Here is a 15,954-nt window from a genome sequence, read left to right as displayed (position 1 = left end):
TTCCGCCCCCAGAGAATAGTTTTATTAACAAGTCATGCCCCTCCCCAGGGGAATCTCACAGACAGCAGGGCCAGAGCCCAGGATAGGCTCAGATGGCCTTGGGGGTGGGCAGGTTGTTGTAGTGGGCTTCCTGTCCCTCCAGCAGGCTCCGGTAAGTGGCAATCTCCTGCTCCAGCCTCGACTTGATGTCCATGAGCTGCTGATACTCGAGGTTCTGGCGCTCAGTGTCAGCACGCACATCGCTCAGCTGGGCTTCGATGCCACTGATCATGCCCTGGATCTGTGACAGCTGGGCTCCATAGCGGGCCTCTGTCTCTGCCAGCGTGCCTTCCAGGGCGGCTTTCTGAGGGGAGGGAAAAGGGCCATGACTCAGCAGAGGCAGGTTCCTGAACACAGGTACCGTCACCAGTCGAGCTACCCGAGGTTGAAAGGGCACAAGTGTGCAGCCCGTAGGGTGGAGACACGTACCATGCTGAGTCGGGACTGCAGCTCGATCTCGAGACCCTGGAGGGTACGTCGAAGGTCGGTGACTTCCGTCTTGCTCACCTGGAGCTGTTCAGTGTGGACAGCGACCTCCTTGTTCAGCTCCTCGGTCTGTAACAGGACAGGTCAAGGAAAAAATAAGCAACAAGGCGTGACATTGCGTAGGGGATTCAGGGTCTCTTTTCTCACCAACCCTACAGGACACCGCCACCCTCTGCATACCCGAGTGATGAACAAGGTTTCAGCATCCTTCCGGTTCTTCTCGGCCATGACCTCATATTGACTTCTCATGTCACTCAGGATCTTGGCTAGGTCGATGCCTGGAGCAGAATCCACCTCCACACTGACCTGGCCACCCACCTGGCTCCTCAGGGCACTAATTTCCTGTAATGACACCGTAGAAGTGGGGCATGTCAAGACCTAAACATGCTGGAGCTGGACCAGGTCACTCCCCCCAGGCCCTGAGCCAGAGAGGGCTTGTTTTGGAGGTGCCGATCTAGGAGCCGACACTGGAGAGTAATGTGATGGCCATCACGCCAGGTGGGGACTGTGAGACGAATGGTCACAAGCCAGGACCACACTGATGATGTAAGAAATGAGGTGATGGTCGGTGAGTCCAAGATAATGATGTCTCTCAGCTCTAGGACCTGGTGGGCTGAAGGCCCCTCTCAACCCACCTCCTCATGGTTCTTCTTCAGGTAAGCCAGTTCCTCCTTCAGACCCTCAATCTGCATCTCCAGGTCGGTCCTGGCCAGGGTCAGCTCATCCAGCACCCGGCGCAGGCCATTGATGTCAGCCTCCACACTCAGACGCAAGGCCTGCTCGGTCTCAAACCTTTCCAGGGAAATAGTTACAGTCAGGCTGGTGCTGGCTCTGTGGCTCTGTCAACTTCCCCAGCGTTTAGGGGTCTGTGGGGGTTTGCTTCAATCCAACTCAAGTGAGTAAGGGCAGAGTCCACTGCACTGAGCACTAGAAAGGCCTGGGGTTGCTCCCAACCCACCACCCCGGCTTCCGAAGCTCCCAAACCAGGAATACTTACTTGGTTCGGAAGTCATCTGCAGCCAGGCGGGCATTATCAATCTGCAGGACAATCTTGGAGTTGTCAATGGTGGCACCAAGAATCTGGAAGGGAGGAGGCCGGAAGTTGGCACCAGTTTGACAAACCAGTGTTACCTATCCACTTTCTTCCCAGAGAAGGAGGGAGAAATGAACGAATGGTTCCCACTCCCTAGATGCTGCCCTCAGCCTGTTCCCTGGGAGGTTGGTCCACAGCCCCTGAGCACACACTGCGCAAGAGGTTGGGTAAAGGGAGTCGGGCAAAGAGGCAAATCCAGAAGTACGTGTCTAAGGCCTGTGCAGGTAAAACTCGAAGTGGTCGGAAAGGAACCTATAAATCTGAAGCAGTGAAGCCTTGAGAATCGCTTATCCCACAGGGCGGGGGTGGAGCACACCTTTAACCCTAGCACTCTGGAGGCAGAGGCAGGAGGATTGCTGTGAGTTCGAGGCCAGCCTGGTTTACAGAGATAGCTAGCTCCAGGACAGCCAGGGCTACACAGAAAAAAAAAAAAAAAAAAAAAAAAAAGAAAACCTGTCTCAAATAAAAGAAGAAGAAGAAGAAGAAGAAGAAGAAGAAGAAGAAGAAGAAGAAGAAGAAGAAGAAGAAGAAGAAGAAGAACCTCTTATCCCTGTCTATATCCCACACTCAAAGCATATTCTGCCTTCCAGGGGTATCTTTCATTGATCATCTACGATGTGCCAGGCACCTCGGGTACCTTACCCTTCATAGTCACTCAGTCTCACTCCCACCTCGGTACCACCCCAGTACCACCCCGGTACAGAATTAGATATCCTGAGTTTCCCCAGTCTGAAGACTCTCTGATCTGAGGGGTTCATTCAAATCATCCAAATCACCACTGATTTAAATACCTGGGTTCAGTGTTTTCAAAGATTAGATCACGACCATTCATTGTGACATCATTTGTAGGATTTGTTGTTGTTGTTGTTTTATGTTTTTGTTTTGTTTGATTTGGTTTCCTCTGACTTGACTTTTCCAAAGAGAATCTCACTGTGTAGCTCAGCTGGCATTAGCCTCATCATCCTCCTGCCTCTGCTTCCTAGTGCTGGGATTATAGGTGTAAGGCACCATAGCTACATTGGTTGGGAAGGGGGCGGAGAGGACGATGACTGGAGAAAACTGCAGAGTATGAACATCGGAGGAGAGTACAGCAGAGTAAGAATTGCTTCTAGCTGGGCGTGGTGACATATGCCTCTAATCCCAACACTCGGGGGACAGAGGCAGGGGAATCTCTGTGAGTGCAAGGCTATCCTGGTCTACAGAGTGAATTCCAGGACAGCTAAGGTTGTTACACAGAGAAACCCTGTCTCAAATTAAAAAATGAGTTGCCTCCAGATACATCTGCTGTGGGCATGGGAAAGGGACAAGACAGGAGAAAAGGGGATGCTTGCTGCTGTGTTAAAAAGCACTACTCTCACAAAGAATAAATTTAAAAAGAAAATGAAAAGAAAACTGTTTGGCATCTCTAGTGCCAGTGCCCAACACCATGCTGGGCTCACGCAGCGCTGGAAAATGCTCTAGAGAACTGCATGTTGGGACATCTAGTGGGGAGAGAGCTGTTAAATGCTTCCCTGGTCTCTGGTACACTTCTTCAGGACCCAGCTCTTCCCTAGAAGGGAAGACCACGCCCATCCAACAGGCCTGTGGTTCAGACAGACCTAGTTGCCTTCTCTGTACCTGGTACTCTCAGGAGAGAGTCCACATAACCGCTCCCTGTCTCTCATTTGCTAAAACAGTTTTTTTTTTTAACTTTTCTTTTCTCTTGTTTTGTTTCATGTTAGGGGTTTTCCTCTTTGTTTGTTTGTTTGTTTGTTTGGGACTTTTGTTGGGGGGGAATAGAGAGAGATTCACGTAGGCCTGACTTGTCTATCATGTTAGCATGTAACTGAGCCATGAACCCAGCCTGTAGCCCAGCGATTCTCAACCTGTGGGTCGCGACATTTACAATACGGGTCATAACAGTAGTAAAATTACAGTTATAAAGTAGCAACAAAAGTGATTTTATAGTTGGGGGCCACCACAACATGAGGAACCGTGCGTATTAATCTCACATTAGAACTGTAGAAAACCTCTGCCCTAGCCTCTACCTCCCCGGTGCTATGATTACATGCCTGAGCTACCACGCCTGACTAGAAATTTTTTTGAGACGGGGGTTTTTCTATGCAGCCCCCAGCTCTTCCATTCTTCCCAGAGCTCCGTGTGAGCCTGGGTGGTCCTCTGGGCTGGAGAAGAGGGGGAGGAGGGCTGATGTGAAGAAAACCAGAAACGCACTATCGAGAAAAGAATGCTGAAAACGCCCTGAAGAGGGTCGCTGGCTCAGATAAACCAACAATCCCACAGACTAAAATTCTGGTCCCCAGCCGAGGCTATGGCTCGCAGCCTCCAGCTCTGGGCAGTCCACAACTGTGTGGCATTGCTCTGTCTTTGGATATTCCTGACCCTCTCTCCAAGCAGGTTCCCCCACCAACCCTGAAAGCCCCGCCCACTTACCTGTCCGTCTCGGCTTCTTCCACCCCGCCTCCACTCGAGTTCCAGGGTCCAGCCCAACCTTTCTGCCCCACCCTGCCGGTTCTCCCACGAAGTTGTAACGGGATTGCCTGCCCGCGGGCTGAGTTTCCGCCACTTCCCCGCCCAAACCTAGCAAGTGCACCTCCCAGGGCCCCGCCGCTACCCACCTTGTCGCGCAAGTCCTGGATGGTCTTGTAGTAGTGGCTGTAATCGCGGGAGGGTCCGGGCCCCTGCTTCTGGTACCAGTCGCGGATCTTCACCTCCAGCTCGCCGTTGGCCTGCTCCAGGGCGCGCACCTTGTCCAAGTAGGAGGCGAGGCGATCGTTGAGGTTCTGCATGGTGATCTTTTCGTTGCCAGCCAGCAGCCCATCGGACACAGCCATACTCCCACCGAAACTTCCGCCGTAGCCTCCGCCATAGTTCCCGGAGGACGAAGACACGATACGGGTGGAGGACACGGACACGCCGCGGCCGCCTGAACCCCCGTGGATGCTGGGTGCACGGAAAACACCCCCTGACCCAAAGCGCACAGAACCGCCGCCCATTCCCCCTAAAGAAGAGATGGCTGAGGACTGGCGATAGCTATAGGAAGTCATGGTGAGGAAGAAAACTGGAGCGAAGCGACAGGGGACGCAGGCCTGAGAGCAACTGACCGCAAGAGGAGTGGCAAGGCCCTCACCTGGAGCTTTTTATGCCCCAGGCGGGAGGGGGATGGAGTTGTTGCAGGGGCGGGTATCAGGAATTTCCAAGCTCCTGAGTGCAAATATAGGCGCTCTCCCCATTGGTCAATTCTTGGCGACTCTGGCCCTACCTCTCCACTCCCAAGAGCCAGAGGTCCCAGTCCTCCCCACAGCTGCCCCACCCCCGGCCACTCCAAGACAGACCGTACCTATTCTGACTCCTCAGCGCCCCCCCCCCCCACTACACAGGCTTAGACAACACTGACTTCCGGAATGACAGTATCACCGTGGCCCTTTAAGACCTCCAAGAATGTGACACCCGCAGGAATCACACCCCTTTGAGCCCCCACTCAATAACTTCTCTAAAAGTGTCCCCTTTGGAATTATGCTAATAAATCCCTCCCTCCATGTGATCATTCACACACACACACACACACACACACACACACCCCAAATTTTTATACACCACTGGAAGTAACAGCCTCTCGGAGTCCACCTGGTGGCAGAGACCACCACCCCAGTTCCCCATTATTTCCCTCTTGACAATGACAGATCCTGTTCCTTGACTGTCTGAGGCAAAGCTGCCCCACCCTGCTGTAACCATACAAAGCCCTCGGTGACAATAGATAGAGCTTCAGGAAACACCAGGCTGCCAGAGTGGCTTCTCCACTGTGCTGTGCTTAGACCTAACCTCCAACGTGGTTGACCCAGCTCAGAAACTCAACTCTCACCCGACAGGGACATCTCCCTACCCCAGTCTCAAGATGATGCCTTTAGCAAGACCTCTGCGTTTCTTTAATAGTCCCCTGATGAAGACTCTGAGCCTGGCAGAGGCTGATTACTTGCGCATGAGGCATTTGGCACCTGCCACCCAGAGAGAGAAAAGGAATGGAGTCTGCCCTCCTTGAGCAGCTCTGGAGGGTTAAAGGGTATGTTCAAATGAATCCAGAGGACCTCAGAAACCTCCTTAGAACAGAGGGGAAGGAGGAAGTGGACTAAAATCAGCAACACAGAGTGGAGCATCTCCACTCTTAGCCCCCAGTGCAACAATTCCAGACCCTTCTTGCTGGATCTCTTCCTTGGGCCAGGCTCCCTGATCCATACTGTGGGTCACCTCAACAGCTTTACCCCCGAGTTCCTGCCCATGCCATCTCACTAGTCCTTAGGAGTGTCCCCATGGTACCTTCTAGTTTTTTCAGAGCTGTCTCTGGCTCAGGACAGAAATCCTGGGCCTCCTGAAAGGGGGGTTAGGGAGACGGGGAGAGAGGTCAGCCGCTCCCTGTCTCCAAGCCCAGTTAACTCCCGTGAAATGAAATGAAGGACTCAAAGCCAGTGCTCTCTTCTCCATAGTATCAGCTGGTCTTCAACGACTAAATGAAGAACTGTTCCTCTAAAAGCCAGCAACCTGCCTTGTAGTCACCATCTTCTCCAGGAAGAAGGCCGCAACAGCACACACACACACACACACACACACACACACACACACAATCATGGTCATACATGACTATAAATGGTCATACATGACTATAAATTAGGGAATCCGTTGTAGAAGGGCTCTAGGGAGCTGGAGGCCAGGCACGAAACAGGGTGTAACTGAATCTTCATAAAGGTTTTAGTGGCTAAGGTTAGCTGGCCACTGTGAGTCATTCCTTATCTGGCCCTGAGGAGGAGGCCTGTTTCCTGGGAGAAGTGAAGGAGGAGATTGGCCAGCTAGTTACTTACTCTGCTCCAGGCTCCTGGCGTAGAGTATAGTGACCAGTATTTCCGCCTGACTGAGGGGTCTTGGGAAGGGGCTTTGGTTCCAGAAACAACAGTACCAGGAAAAGGTCTGTTCTCTGAGCTTTCTCGGCGTCTAAGGAGATCTCTGTCCACTCCTACCACAGTGACATTACCCAGGGTGCAATATTACAAAGCCTTTTCAGACCTCTTTGGAGCCTAAACAGCCCAGAGAAAAAGATTTTCTGCCCGTCTTAAAGATAAGGAAACCACTCCATGAGAGGCAGTAACTGCCAGAGATCCACAACCAAGATTGCCCGGATTCCAGCCTCTTGACCCCAGCCCCACACAACCTGGGATTCTGAGTGTGGGAGACTCTGCTCACCCTTCCAAGAGCGTACAACCCACAAAGAACTCTAAGGTTCCAACAATCAGTCCCAGACTGGCCTGCAATCCTGGTCACTGAGGGCCCAACCGGCGAGAAGACCCTGCTCCCTCTCTTCCGTCTCAGCAGTGTCTAACCCAGAGCTAAGAGGCTTATGAAGGACTTAATCGGAGCACCTAGCAAGGAGTGAACACTCAAATGGCTTCATTATTATTATTTTATTATATAAAATTATTAGTATTAAATAATATGTGAGTGTCATAATTATAAATACTAGTATTATTATCTAACTGTTTAATTGGACCATAGGCTCTTTTGTCTGGTGACTCTTAGCAATAGCCCCAAATGACATGAAAGGTTGATCCAACCCAAGAGTGCTCAGAGAAGTAAGGTGAGGTGTCTTACTTAGGTCACGTGCCTACTGACGAGAGCTGAGATCGCCTCCTAAGTCCTGGCTATCACATAGAGACCCTACATCTCCATCTGGGCATATTCTAGAAGTCTCTTCCACTGAGCAAAGACTTCTTCTACGTCTCCCAGGAAAGTCGTTAACAGTAGGGAACTTTCCTAATCCCTGAGAAAATGAGGAAAGGTTTGGCGGCTGCTGGGAGTGAGTGTACCAAGTAGGAATAGTGTGTGATGATGATAGTGACTGCTTGGTGACAAGATAATAATGAAAGTGACAACGGTGACAGCAGGCGATTGTTGCCAGCCACTCCCGTCCAGCGCCATTCTACAAGAAACTGCATGCATTATCTCAAGTAATCTGGTAATTTTTCTATTGTCCCTATTTTATAGTCACAAAACCTGGGGCTCGAAAGCTAACAACTGAGCCAAAGTCCCACGGACAAGAGGTGAACCTAGGCGTCAGGCACAGGTCTTTAGCCCCCAGAGCCACAGACCCAGCCATTATGGCTTTTTCTGATTTCACTGGGCAGAAGTCAGGGTGCTTTCCTCCACTGGCCTGTCCAGTTGAGGAGGTTGCAGTATCACCCACCAAGGTCCTCACTTGTCCTCCTGTATAGTCATTTGGCAAGTCACTGGAGTGTTGGAGCACAGTTCCTTCCCCAAGTTCAGCCTAGCAGAAGGGATAGACTCATGCTGGAGAGGAAAAAGGTAGACTTGAGGAAAATTTCACGAAGTCAGCTGCAGAATAAGTAAACAGCCCCGTTACCTAGGGGCCAATGCTCTTCTCTGGAGACCATCAACCCTGAGCACCTAAGGTCCTTCTCACCCTGTCGTTCACTGGACACACACCAAGCCCCTCCAGCCACACCTGGCATGTTGCTAGGTTCTGAGATACAGGTGCAAACACAAGCTTTTCCTGTCACGAAGAGCCTGACGTACAGAAGGGGTTAGAGACAGAGACAGGTGAGCTTTTAATGAAATGGTGGCCCACACCTGCGATACTAGCGCTCAGGAGACGGAGGCGGGAAGATTGCTCTGTCTGAAGTCAGCTGGGTTATAATGAGATCTGTCTAAAAAAGGAAGAAGAAAAGGGGGGGGGAAGGAAAGAGCAAATTGGATGTGTGCATCTAACGTCAGCCCCTTCCTAAAGCCCTGAAGAGACAAGCAGGATGCCTAAAGACAGCGAGAGCCTGCAGAAGGTGAGTAATCTCCAAAAGGGGAGATGTAGTAGGAGAGACTCCAAGACCTAAGGTGTAGGAAGAGAAAAGAGCAGGAACCCCAGAGGAGGTGGAGATGGGGAATCCAGGGAACCGAATCTCTGGAAGTTTCCATAATTAACACCAGGTCCCCCACTTCTCTCCATCCCAGAAAAAGATGCAAGATTCACTCCCTCCACACCCCGTCTGTGATGAATGTGAAGGGGTGGTCGGGTGGGTGGTTCGCTTCCTGTTTTGAAGATAGGATCTCATGTAGCCCAGGCTGGCCTCTACCTCACTGTGTAATCACAGAGGATCTTGAACTTCTGATCCTGTTGCCTCTACTTTCCAGGTACTGAGATTTCAGGCGGGCTGGAGAGGTGGCTCAGTCGTTCAAGGCCAGACTCAGCACCAAAAGTGTAAGAGATTTCAGGCACATGCCATTATACTTAATTCTATACAGTGCTGGAAATCTAACACAGGGTCTGGTCCACCTTCAGCAATCATTCTAGCGACTGAGCCACAGCCCCCAGTCAAAAACGGCAGAATTTCATCTCGTCAAGTGTTGGGAAAGTTGCAGGCTGGTGAGTTGTAGCAGCCATGTGACAGGTAACTTCTCGGTGGCCCCCGTTTTAAAAACTCCCACAAGCCACCTGCTCAAGTCTTTTCACTTGCCCCCAGAGACTGCCCTGCGCTGTATTCAGGAAGACACACAAAAGGGAGAGCCTTTGAAGCCTCATTGCAATTGTGAGAAGACAGAAACAATTGCAAGGAAACAGACAGCTACGTACACAACATCTAGGGAGGAACGGGGGCGGAAATCAAATAGAATGAGTAAAGTCAACATTCAGTGGCTCAGAAAAACCCTAAGAACAGTTGCTGCGTACAATAAACGCAGTGGGAGGTCATGACACACGAGATGATAAATGCACCTTGGCATATGGCTGGAAGATGACTTTTTTCTGCAGGAGCAGATGAATACAGACGTAAGCATGTTGGCAAGGAGAAGTACAGACTGGCTGGAGAGGTTTCTTCGGGGAGACGCTGATTGGAGGGCAGAAATCCACCTGCGTGGTTTTCATTTTTGCAAGAATGTATCTGTGCGCTGTTTATTTATTTAAATTAAATACTGTCTAAGAAACACTGTCTAACTGACTTGGCACTGGCTGCGTTCAGGGCTGAGGAGATGGCTCTGTTGGTAGAGTTTGCCGTGCAAGCCTGAGACCCCGAGTTAGAGCCCGTGGTGGTTGGAATGGGATGTCTTGTATAGTCTTGGGCATTTGAATATTTGGTCCCCAGCTGATGGTGCTGTTGGGGGCGTAGCTTAGAAGGTATGGCCTCGTTGGAGGAACTATGTCCCTGGCAGAGGTTCCAAAGCCTTGTGCTGGTCTCAGTTTGCTTTCTCCGCTTCATGCTTGCAGTTCAAGATGGGAGCCCTCAGATTCTGCTCCAGACGTCATGTCTGTTACTTTCTGCCATGCTTTCCCTCCTTGAGGGACACTTCTCCCTCTGGAACCATAAGCCAAACAAGCCTGCCCTTCTGTAGGTTTCCTTGGCTGTGGTGTTTTATCGCAGCAATATAAAAATGACTAACAGATCCAAAGAAGTCATGTTACTAAGCAAATAAAGACAGGCACAGTGGTGCAAATTTATAATCTCCATGCTAGAAGCAGAGACAAGTGAATCCCTAGGGTTTGCTTGCCAGCCAATCTAGTCTACTTCATACTAATGAAAGACCCTGTCTCATAAATAGATAGATGATACCTCCCTACCTGCATACATACATACATATATACATACATACATACTTGCATACATATGAACGGTTCCTGAAAAACTGAAGAATGAATGACACCGCAGTTTCTCCTGGCTTCTGTACCCATATGTATATGTGCACATGCACACACATACACACACACAAAGAAAAACTAGAATTAGCCTCATTCAATTCAATAGCACCCTCTTCCCTCACCATGTGTAACCCTACATCCCACTGACACATTGGTCTTGATCTAGAAAGAAAGCAGGGTATTTTAGAAAAAGGAGCAGGTGTGGGAAGGAGAGTCCCCCACCCTGGCCAGCCCTGGGTCTTTGGAACTGGTTTTAGAGTGCAGAGAAAGTCTTGATAAAGTCAAGAGGGGTCTGGAGACATCTGATAGTAGATAGACTCTTAAGGCCCCTGGGACTTTGACCCAGAGGAAGAGTCTTTCTTGATGTGATTCCCCAAAAGTCAGAAGCAATGGTGGCATTGTCAGGCCCCTCAGGCACTCCCATGCTGGACCGGAAGGCTCCAGGTGGTGTTTCTGAACCCCACAGGAATGAAGTTGGCACAGATCACAGTGCACCCTTCATGGGCCAGCAGCTACCTTGTTGGCACCTGAAAGACAGTCCTTCAGAGACTGTATTAAATAACCAAGGAATCTTGGGAGGCACTGGAGCGGTTGGTCACCACGTGGGCTATCATGCACGAGCCCATAGTACTCAGACCGCAAACCATCAACATTCTGAGGGTGTGGGAGCCATCTCGGCTCCTTCCAGAGCAGGAGCAGGAAACCCAAGGTTCAGGTGAGACTTCTTTACCAGTCCAGAGCTGACATCAAAGCCTTAAGAAAGAAAACCACTGTGAGAGCTGGCGCAATGGCTTAGCAGCTTAAAAGCACTTGTTCCTGTAGAAGACCTGAGTTTGTTCCCGGCACCCATGTGGTGACCACACCCATCTGGAACTCCAGTTCCGAGGAACCCAATGTCTTCTTCTAACTCCAAGGGCACCAGGCACACATGTGACACACATACATGACAGGTAAAACATACACATAATTAAACAAAATAAAAGAATAAAGTACTGTGAACAGAAGCACCACACCCCTACAGGGGAATGAGGTCCTTCTTCATCGGAAGAGAATTTATCTGACTTGGCCTACTGGGGTGGTATTTTCTGGAACAGGGTTCAAAAGAGCAGCTCTTATCTTGAGGCAGTAAATTTGATAATGCTATGCATCCTCTCTGGGACCAGCCCTTTGAGGTGAGGCACCGGGGACCATTAGGAGTTAAATCCTAATGGTTAGTGTAAGGTATCAGAAATCGCTGAAAAAGATTCTAAACAGTTAGGGTCTGTCTGCCAGGCTCAAGGGCATACCCAGACGGGGTGAGTGGTATCCTGGGAACTCTGGGGTCAATAAAGGCTCATCTCAGGCACTTCCTGCTCTGAGTCAGAACTGGCCCTGGTGTTCTTTTATGAGCCCTCGGGGAGAAGAAAGCAGCCTGACCAGATCCAGAGCAAAGGTGTGGGGGGTGGGGAGTCCTATGAGTAACAGTCCCTACCCTAGCAAAAATAGAGGGAGGGAGGGGGAAACCATGGGGTGCCACATTCCATGTCCTAGGAAGGCTAAAGATGATTTAGCTGAGTGAATGTGGATGGGAGAAGGCACAGGCTTCCCTCCAAAAAGGTGGGGCCCAGCTCTCCTTGGCCAGGGGTATAGCTCAGCCTTGCCCTCCCATGTTCTATGTGGGTCTAGTTGGAGACCCTGCCCTGCTCCAGACCAAGGCATCTGTGACCTGGAAGGAGGGATGGGATGTGCCAGACTCAATCAGAAAGAAGGGTATCCCAGAGCTGCCCTGGTTGCCTGGAGGCTCTTCTCCCTCTTTGGCCAGCCATCTTCCCTCCCCTCTCCCCCCAAGATTCGTCTTGGGGTGGCTGGGGACAAAGGATTCCGCATTCAAGAACTTTGCCTTTCAAGTCCTGTGAAGTCCAGGAAGTGGATGCTTGGGGCTCCTAACTAAGCTCACCAAAAGAAGGCAATAGTCCTGTCCAGGAACTTCAGTGGACTTCCTCTGTGACAAAAGAAACTCCAGGCCACCAGGTGCCTTAGTGAGCCTCCAGGGAGTTCCTGCTATGTGTGTGGTGACCCCTGGTCTCTTTCAGGAGAGACCAGGCCTGTGGCCTGCAGCCGTCTCCCTGTTCCCCTGCCTCCTCTATTATCTGGGCCACCAGTTCTCTGGGGCTCTGCTCCGTTCAGAGGCCGCACCTCTGCAGAGACCCTCGGGCTGGGTTCCACCTGGCCCCAAGGCCCCCTGAAAACACCCTGACAGTCACAGGCCTCTACCTCAGAAAGAATCTAGCCTCAAGCTGACCCCAGGGCTTTTCATATTCAAGAGTCATTTGCTGGAGCAGAGCAAGAAACCCTTTGGAAACGATGCAGACTATCTTCTTTGTGTCCGGCGCCTTCTAGACCCCGCCAAAGATTCCTACCCCGCTGGAACTCATTCCCTTGGTGGAATGTAGGGAGTTAGGGTGATGGCCCAGCTAGAAGGAGACCCTGAGGGTGAGGCCATTGGAGAAGGTCAGGGTGACTTAGGAATAAAGACTCAAGTGAGGAGTCTGGTTCCTTCCTGGGGGGAGCGGGGAGGAGCCTTGCAGATAAAGGATATAGGCAGAGTCCTCATATGGGAGAGAAGCCAGGTATGCTAGAGATACATCCAGACCACAGATGGGGAGCTGGGAGGTGACTAAGACGGGATGCAGGAGGTGAGGAGGTGATCAGCTTACCTGAGTCTCTGGAACAGAGTGGCAGAGGGTGCGGAGGAGAAGGGACACTCCTAAGAACAGCTGGGAGACATTTTGGTGGCTGTAAAGACAGAATGCTGAGCCCCAGGCCCAGCTGCTCCTGGCTGTGGTGAGCTTCAACATAACTCATCACGGTAGGAACCTGGCCTCCTGGAGCTGGAAGCATCAGATGGCTGGGGCCTGGGACCTGAAGACAAAGGTGTCTTCACCCAGTGTGAGAGCAGCTGGTGTTCTACCCCATGCCCGACTTGGTATCAGAGAAGCACTTTGAACAGTACCTTGGAAGGACACGCACACATTGATAGATGTAGGCACACAGAAAGTTAATAGACATCAAAAGCTCATGGATTCCCATGAGCATCTCCCACCCATCCCAGGCAGAGTCTCCCACAGCAGCCTCAGGCCTCACCAGGAAGAGGTACTAGCTGGGCTATCCACCAGGGACCCACATTTCAGTAGCATCACCTGGTCTCCACTGGTTCAGTCCTGCCTGGATGCTGTTTCCTCCAGGAGAATGCCCCGGGGTATGGGGTGTTCTGCCCACATAACCTGGGATTAGGCAAAGGTTTAGGGGTGTGACTCTTCACCCCTATGGTAAGAGATACCCATCCTGAATCACTCAGGCACTCCAGTGAACACACAACCTCCCTGCGCATGGGTCCTGGAACACACAAGCCAAAGACACAGCCAGCCCTGTGCCTGCTGGGCTCAGAAGGCTGGATCTGAGCCAGGGAGGGGAGGGGTGAAGTGAGAATGCATGAGGAAATGGTGGTGGGGAGAAGGGAGAGGATCCTGACATTCCCACGCTTGCCAAGCCAAGTCTCCTTGTCCTTAGCCTCACCTTGACACTAAGAAATCATTATGTTACACAAAGTAATCCAGATTCAAAGGGACAAATGCCATGTTTTCTCTCACGTGTGGATCCTAGATTTTCTCATGTGAGCATATGTGGGAGGGTATCAATCACGAAATCAAAAAGTGACCACGAGAGGGAAAAGGAGGTCTGGGGGTGTAGAGGGATGGGCTTGGAGTATGTGTAGCATGAAAGCAGAAGGGGAGTTACACACTAACACACTGGTAGGCCCACTCAGGCAGGCTGACACACACATGCACACTCACACACAATGACACACTGACACATGTTCACACTGACAGACACCCTGGCTTATATCACACAACAACACAAGCATTCAGGCCTCACTGTGATGTGTTTAGACACACTTATGACACCTGCTTACACACACTGGCACACATACTCAGAATACACTAGCACTCTGACACTCACACTTGCATACGCTCTCGTACTCACTCTCATATTCACACTCACTGACACATTCATACACTGTGGCACTTCCTCGAATACTGGCGTGCTCATACTTACAGACACATTTGCTAAAATTAGCATGTGGACACATACTATCACACACACTAAAGCACGTGCTCACACTCACCCACTAACAAACGGTAAAAAAAAAAATCACATGCATTGCCTGCCTCATACACTGACACATGCTCAAAATCAAACACTGAAACCTGCTCTCTCACACACATGCAAAGAGACACATACAATAGCATGCTCAGACTGACGTGCATGCACAACACATACAGGCACATCACACTCTGACATGACGAAACACACATATGCACACTTCAGCATACATTGACTCACACATGCAGTCACACACACTGGTACACATTAGCATTCTCATACTTGCACAATGACACACATATTCACATGCCCACCCATGCTTACATTGCACACATATTCACATCCCCACACATGCTTACATTGCACACTTCCATTTACACAATCACACTCATGAACACTAGCACATAGTGACCCATACCCCTATAAACTGACATGCTCTTCCACACTGACACACACTCACACCAATATAAACAGAATCACCAACATACACACACACACACACACACACACACACTGGCTGGCATACTCACACACTGACGTGCTCATACGAACACTGACATGTTCACTCACTGCCTTGGGTTCTCACTCACATGACTCAAGAACACACCTACACCTACACATCTTCACATGAACACACCCAAACTTATACACTGATGAAAACATCCTCACAAACCCATGCTGGCACATACATATGGATTTATATTTGCACAAATTTTACACTCTTGTGCATACTCCCATGTTTACACATATGCTCACATACACACAATATATCCGTGTACAAATACACATACAAGAACACACAAACATGCACATACACATACATACACATTCATAAAGGCACATGTACACACACTTAAATACTAATACATGCACTCATACACAAGTGCACATGCATGTGAATGGACACTTATTTGAACATACATACATACCAATAAATACACATGCATACACAGACATATTCATGCATATATATGCCAGCATATGCATTTTTTCATATATTCACATGCACTAAATACTAATACACATAAAAATGCACAAAACATGTATACACAGACATACACACAGACCTGTACATACGCCCAGATACACGCACACACACATATGCATATACACACTTGCACATGTGTGTATACACATATACACAGCAGGATGCACATATACTCACACATAAACACATGCAAGTGCAAAAGTACACATATATACACATGTGCAGATACACATGCACACATACAAGTATATATACATATGCATGCATGCACACACATATATACAACTCTTACACGTAGACATGCATACATACACAAAGCATCTCTTGTCCATTTTGCAAACCCAGTTTCTATAGCATTTTGCTTCAGTCCACTGAGTCAGCACAACCTCAGATTATATGTCAGAAAACTATTGTGGGAGGGAGCAAGGATGTGACCTCTCTTCTCTGAATCCAGACTGCCTGGCCACAGGAGATAACTCCCCACCATGGATACTGGAAGAAAAAGTGCTGGAGGCTCCTGAC

General features: G+C 50.0%; 1 protein-coding gene and 1 long non-coding RNA gene across 4 annotated transcripts; one reads left to right on the top strand and one right to left on the bottom strand.

The window, feature by feature from the left end:
- Krt19 (keratin 19) lies at positions 1-4,749 on the bottom strand. The gene is made up of 6 exons (XM_048450725.3): positions 4,234-4,749; positions 1,523-1,605; positions 1,161-1,317; positions 706-867; positions 469-594; positions 1-343 (listed from the first exon to the last, which is right to left on the bottom strand). The coding sequence occupies exons 1-6, from the start codon at positions 4,660-4,662 to the stop codon at positions 89-91; spliced, it is 1,212 nt and encodes a 403-aa protein (XP_048306682.3). The 5' UTR covers positions 4,663-4,749; the 3' UTR covers positions 1-88.
- A 3,363-nt stretch (positions 4,750-8,112) lies between these two features.
- On the top strand, positions 8,113-9,602 carry LOC146893295 (uncharacterized). 3 transcript variants are annotated; one of them, XR_015003828.1, is made up of 5 exons: positions 8,113-8,218; positions 8,406-8,454; positions 8,804-8,870; positions 8,952-9,035; positions 9,420-9,602. It is a non-coding gene; the product is annotated as an uncharacterized LOC146893295 (long non-coding RNA). The 3 variants fall into 3 exon arrangements; XR_015003831.2 differs by lacking the exon at positions 8,113-8,218 and having other exon boundaries at positions 8,225-8,454; positions 8,952-9,060; XR_015003830.2 differs by lacking the exon at positions 8,113-8,218 and having other exon boundaries at positions 8,225-8,454; positions 8,804-9,060.
- The last annotated feature ends 6,352 nt before the right edge of the window (positions 9,603-15,954 follow it).

Source organism: Myodes glareolus, chromosome 9 (genome assembly GCF_982192425.1).
Source record: "Myodes glareolus chromosome 9, mMyoGla1.1, whole genome shotgun sequence".
Lineage (NCBI taxonomy): Eukaryota > Metazoa > Chordata > Mammalia > Rodentia > Cricetidae > Myodes > Myodes glareolus.
Note: the sequence above shows the minus strand (reverse complement) of the source record. Positions and strands in the feature narration are given on the sequence as shown.